This window comes from Sinocyclocheilus anshuiensis, unplaced genomic scaffold (genome assembly GCF_001515605.1).
Source record: "Sinocyclocheilus anshuiensis isolate Anshui unplaced genomic scaffold, SAMN03320099.WGS_v1.1 scaffold446, whole genome shotgun sequence".
Classification (NCBI taxonomy): Eukaryota; Metazoa; Chordata; class Actinopteri; order Cypriniformes; family Cyprinidae; genus Sinocyclocheilus; species Sinocyclocheilus anshuiensis.
In genome coordinates this window covers 528,661-534,660 of record NW_015544247.1, presented here as the reverse complement: position 1 = coordinate 534,660, position 6,000 = coordinate 528,661, and the positions used below count along the sequence as shown (strand labels likewise).

The 6,000-nt window shown below is 36.7% G+C and overlaps 1 protein-coding gene across 3 annotated transcripts in view; it reads right to left on the bottom strand.

Annotated features, from left to right (window-relative positions):
• Positions 1-697: 697 nt before the first annotated feature.
• The window catches only part of qkia (QKI, KH domain containing, RNA binding a), a 109,348-nt gene continuing 104,045 nt past the window's right edge, over positions 698-6,000 (bottom strand). For all 3 annotated transcript variants that reach the window (XM_016498506.1, XM_016498508.1, XM_016498507.1), the window contains exons 7-8: positions 4,672-4,746; positions 698-1,739 (exon numbers count right to left, since the gene is read on the bottom strand). In XM_016498506.1, coding sequence (XP_016353992.1) covers positions 1,723-1,739; positions 4,672-4,746 — 92 coding nt within the window. In that variant the 3' untranslated portion in view covers positions 698-1,722. The remainder of the gene's footprint in view (positions 1,740-4,671; positions 4,747-6,000) is intronic.

Sequence of the window (6,000 nt, the reverse complement as noted above, 5' to 3'; positions counted from 1 at the left end):
AAAATAAAGTATGTGTTGGCAAATATGATCGAAAGCTTCCAGTTTGCACATCTTGAAACAAGAGGAGGTTTCAGGAAAAGTCAAATTCATTGAGAAATCTCCCTTCTAAAACACCTGGCAGACTTCCACATAATGATTGGCAGTTGTTCTTGACAAAAATCACAGTAACCAAATACATAGACAGCATTGCCGATTTTGTCCTCATAATATAAGAATAACAATGCAATAAAATAAAGAGAAATAAACACTTTGTTCAAATGGGGATAAAAGGAAAAAAACAACAAAACAAGACTTCAACTTAATTTTGGGAAGACTAATCATGGCACATAGTTAGCTGGTCAAATGACTGCTATTCCTTTGCATAGAATAGATTCAGTGGCACAACACTGCAACAGCCTCGTGGTTTAACTCTTGGGGTGCTTCCTCTTCACCAGTCCTCCCTCACTCTGCGCTATCCTTGTTGGTGCTGGATATTATTGAACAGAATGTAACACTCGGAAAAGAAACGACCGTCAGTAAGGCACTTATCTCTCTAACTGTACTCTTCTCTTCTCACGTCATGCAGTTCCTCCAATAGGTTTGACTATTTTGGTCTGTTTTTTTCCCCGCTGGCCAATAGTATCCAAAGTCACGCAACCTTTCTTTACCACCTTTTGCTGTACTATTCTACAAATGTTTATATATATATATATATATATATCTCACAGCTCATTCAAAGAAAGATTTTTAGAAAGTTCAGGCACTGTATGTGGGGACGTGTTGAGAGTTTTTGGGATGGCATAGTTCAGTAAACTGATTCCGGTTCATATCCCAGCTGTCCAACCCTGAATATTCTAGATTTGAAGACTCCAAAAACACTTCACCTAAAACAACTCTTGCCCTGCCTGACTCTGCCTACTGCCCCCCCACTGAGCTGGCACATATGCTGCAATGAGCAGCACGTATAAACCTGCAAGCATTGCCAAATGCTAATAAGATACATGGAAACATAAGAAACAAAATAGGGAGAAGTAACGGAACAAAGAAATCAAAACAAGCTTTTTGCAGTCTGTCATTGTAGCCATGCTCTAAGTCAATTGGACAGGCACACCCAGAATGTGTCAGCACAGTAAAACTCAACTGAAAAACACAGGATTACATCAGAGAAGGACAGGAAATACACAAGTTGGTGTGAGTGCAGATTTCTTTCCTTCTTTTTCTTTTGCTGATTATTCATGGTGACAGTTTAAATGGGTGGGGTAGCGTATAGAGATTATTTGGATGCCCCGTTTAGCGTTACGACTGATAAAACTAGGGTCACCAAGTTGTATTTTTTTTCTTTTTTCTCATTTTTTTTTTATATTGGAGCTTTGAGTATAAATTCATTTAAGGGCTGAATTAGCAGAAGATGCTTCTTTATTGCTTTTAAACTTTAGTGCAGATTTTCGGGTAACACAATATCACTGTTAACATCCACCCAGTCATTTGAGATTTTAAAAGAAAAAGAAAGAAATAACAGTAAAAACAAAAACAAAATAATAGAGTATCATCGTTGTTATCGCTACACAAAGTGTTGGTATGGAGGGTTGTTGTGTTTTATGTTGGTTTATGTTAGGATCACTGCTCGGACAGGTGCCTCTCTCTCTGCGTCCACCAGGCTAGCAAAAGGCAATTACCAGTTAATCTGATCAGCAGGCAGGCTTGGGCGGCTCATCATTGGGTGAAGAGTTCAGAGGTCATTTGTTAGTTGCCGGTGGCGGCTTGGTGGTTAGGAACAAAAACGAAAACAAAAAGGAAAAAAAAAAAAAAAAAAGGTAGAAAAGATATTAATTAGCAAGAAGAGACCGGAATTACATCATTTTAACAGCAAAATGAATGCAATCTTTGTTTAACCCCTTAATTCCACGGCCAAGAGACAAACACAGGCTAAACCTGGTTATGATCATGACTCTAACGTCATGATCAGTTCAATCAGAACGTTATTACATGTAATTAAAGCGCTACAATGCCCCATGTTCCCACAAACAAAAGCAGAGAGGTATCACATAGACAAACGAGAAAAACATACAAACAAAAACTAGTAACATTTTAGTGTCTTGAGTCGAAATGCGTGTTACGAACAGTGTAATTAGTTGTGAGGGGGAATCAGAGAGCTAGTGCTACGTTACGCAAATAAACAGATAAAGGTTGCGAAATATCGCTTTGGATTTTTTCTTTATTTTTTAATGAACGTATACACAGGATTCAAAAATACACCTGCTATAAAAAATAGTACCTTCAGTAAAACTAAAATATAACTGGGTGTAAAGTAAATTTTTACATTTAAAGAGTTGAACAAACAAAATCCGATGAGCTTAACCGGAGATATTTAATATATATACCATATTGGCCCGAATATAAGACGACCCTGATTATAAGACGACCCCCTTTTTTCCAGATGTACCTTTTGGAAAAAGGCTTTTTAAAAACCAAATCTTGTTTTTTCTCAGTAAAACACATTTTGTCTTCAATTATTTTCATATTGCATATTTTTCCTATTTTAATTTTTGTTTTGAAAGTATGGTAAAAACTGGTAAAATGTACCAACAATCACATTTAAAAAATATACACTTTTTGACATACCATTAAAAAACAAACAAACATGAATTAGGACATTTAGGCTATCCATCTCGGGAAAGAGACTTCAGATACAGTACTAGGGACCACTTAGGCCTATATAAAAGCATCCAAAAAGCAGCATGTCATGGGACCTTTAAAATCCCATTTTTTAAGCCAGATTAGTGCCATCTGGTGGGAGTAAAATAAGGAAAACATCTGCAATTCCATGGTTTAGCCCAGTGATTCTCAACCCGCGGCCCGTCACGAATTCAAATGCGGCCCACCATGCTGAACACAATTTTAAAAAATTACTTTCAGTTTTACAATTAATTTTAGTTTTTACATTAATTTTAAAATGTACTAAACAAATATAAGCTAGAATGTTTTTATGTAAAATAATTTTGTTTTTCATATATTATTTTCAGACATGAGCAGACCTGTACTCACATAATTAACGTTACGCATTTAACGAACAATTACAAGCGCGCATTTTGGCAGAATTCAATTCAAATAGTCATCAGCAGCCATTAGTTCGGTAAAATTGAGCATCAGAATGGACACATTTGTTATTAAGGGAGAAAAACGCCAGCGAAGGAACGCATACAAACAAGAGTAGTCGCAGCAGTGAAGGTAGGAGAGTGCTGGACTTTCAGCATCAACTTTTGGTTTGCCCCGCCACTCACTTGAAGATGTTCAGGCTAGAGCCCTGCACGGGCCTCAAATATATGACGTTCAGGCCCTAGCCCGGCCCTTGTCTGACATCTTATCAGAATTACCGGCCCGAGCCCGTCTTTTTTTCCCCCTTCTCCCAAAACAACTTATACTACCGTTTCAGCTATATTAAAATAGTTCAGTTTTGTATGTAATGGCAAAGTGATTATATTTCGTTTTTTTTTTTTATTAAGTTAATTTAGAAAAACGTTTGGAGCATTTTTTGGTCGTTAAATATAAGTTTTTTGTTTTTTTAAAGTAACGACCAAGCGGCCAGCGGCAGACAGTGAGCTGATCATAGCTAAATTTAGCCTTCTCAAATCATCATGACTTGCCTAAAATAAAATCTATTCTAAAAAATATAAAAATTTAATCCTTGCGACACCGACTCAGAAAACACTAGTTTATTAGTAAATAATTCAAATATCTCCTTACTATTTCGCCCCTTTGCTTTGCGGCAAGCTTTAGCCTATTGTGTGCATTTGAACGCAGAACTGTTCAGCTGCGCTGACGGCACGCTCACTGCTGCTGGACACTAAACACCGTCGAGCCGCTCTTGACAGTCGCGGCAGCACGGTCTCGTGTTGTTTTTGCACCAGCGCGGCAACATTTTTTTTTTTTTATCACTAATTGATGGATGTCTAAAATATAAAAATAGGAGAAGCCTAAAACAAGCCCGATGCCGGGCCCACGTCTGAACTATGACGTGAAAATTGTCCCGAAGCCCGGCCCGAGGACCGTAAAAAAGTCGGGGCCCGTCGGGCCCGGGCTGAAATGCAGGGCAAAACATCTCTGGAGAGAACCTCAGATTATTAAATTCGAAAGTGCTTTCCATATTATCAACATAGGCTACATTTGTGAACGCACATTTTCTGCAATGTCGCGCGTCAAGTCACGTTTCCGTGCGCATCTTACAGACTGCAACTTACAATGGCAACTTCATTGTGATGTTATGCGTGCGGCCTGTGAGACTTGCACTTGGACCATAGTGCGGCCCAGTGGAAAAAAAGGTTGAGAACCACTGGCTTAGCCAATGGCTGGCAATGCTGGCAATGGAAGCTTATTCCAGTCCCTTTGTATTTTAAAAACGATTTAAATAAAAAAATAAAACATAAAAAAAAACAACAACAAAAATACAATCAATTTTTTTTGGAATCTAGACGTAGTTAAGAAATGCACTGATATATAAAGCTATGAAACAAATGGCATTTAATTCAGTTACAGTCATAAACTTCCGCAAACCTGAGTGTTTCCAGAGGCATTTCATATGTAAACACATTTCCACAGTAAAGATATGCTGTGTATAAACATGTATGATCCTCCGTTCAGAGATAAAGAAACAAAAGAATTTCAAAAAAGGTAGAAGTATCTCATCTAACTAACCTCTGTCTGTGGTCACTATCCTTTGGTAAGGATGGACCCGTGAATCATGTCTCCGCACTTTAGTAGCCATTGCACCTAGATTACAACAGGTCCATAAGGTTAGACATGGTTCAGCCCAGGAAACAAAACATACATGTAAAGCCTGTGGGCCACAGCTAGACCACAGAACGCTGCAGCAGAACTCTAGAAACCAGAGAAATATAGAACACATCTGATTTTGACCTTTTATTTAAAAGATCCATTCAATATGAATCTCAATTTGAACTGGATAGCTGTGAAACAGGCTTTACATGAAATCTCATCTATATTCAAATTTATGCATGTTTCTACATATAATACATTCACAATATCAACACATTGGGTAGAAATTCATAAAAACAAGAGTAATAAATGCATTAAAAAAAATGAATATTATAAATGTATAACTTACAACTTAAAATAACACAGTAATTGCTTTGACTTACAAGATTCTAAGACTGTTTGAGACGGGCTGGCAAGGAATTGTGTTTGAAAAAAAACAAAAAACACGCATACATACACAAAACAAAGGTGTGTTTTAGGAAAAAAATTACTACAGTGGAAGCAGCATCATTTGATAGCAAATGGTAATCAAGTTTTGACACCCTGTGATTACTGTATGACAGCACCTGGCTCGTGCTAGCTGCATTTCAGCAAATCAGCAAAATTACAAACGTTCTCTCCTCTGCTCACAAGAATTCATAAGTGAAATAAGAAAAAAAAAAAAAACTAGAATAGACTGCAAATTCTAAGCACATTGATGATAAAATTAAATTAATTTACATTATCTCCTTCAAAGGTCAAAGATAACGCACAGAACAAATAGATTTGAAATAACTCTTGATAGCGGACTAGTAATTGGTTCAATAGCGAAGGCCCATTCAACACCAAGAGCGAAATTGTAAAAAAGTGAAAACACATGAATGAATCGTTTTTTTTTTTCTTTCTTTTGCTCCATATGTTGATTGCTCTCTATAATCAAACTAATAATATATATATGTTGTTATTTATGTGCCTGTATTGGAATTCCAGATAGATGTGGAGCTGGCAGCTGTTAATACTGTTGGTCTCAGACTAAAAAGAACATAATATAAACACTGTTAAGTAACATAAATACTGGTAAACAGACAAGATGTACTCACAGTACACCTTGTTTATTATTATACAGTGCTATACTCCTATGTCAAAGAATTCATTTGAATAAAATTTTCATTATCAGTTGTATTATTATTATTATCAGGTTTACAATGCAACCCAACTGATAAAACAAATTTCACTGATAAGTGAATTTGGTGTGGAGTTTTGCAGGTT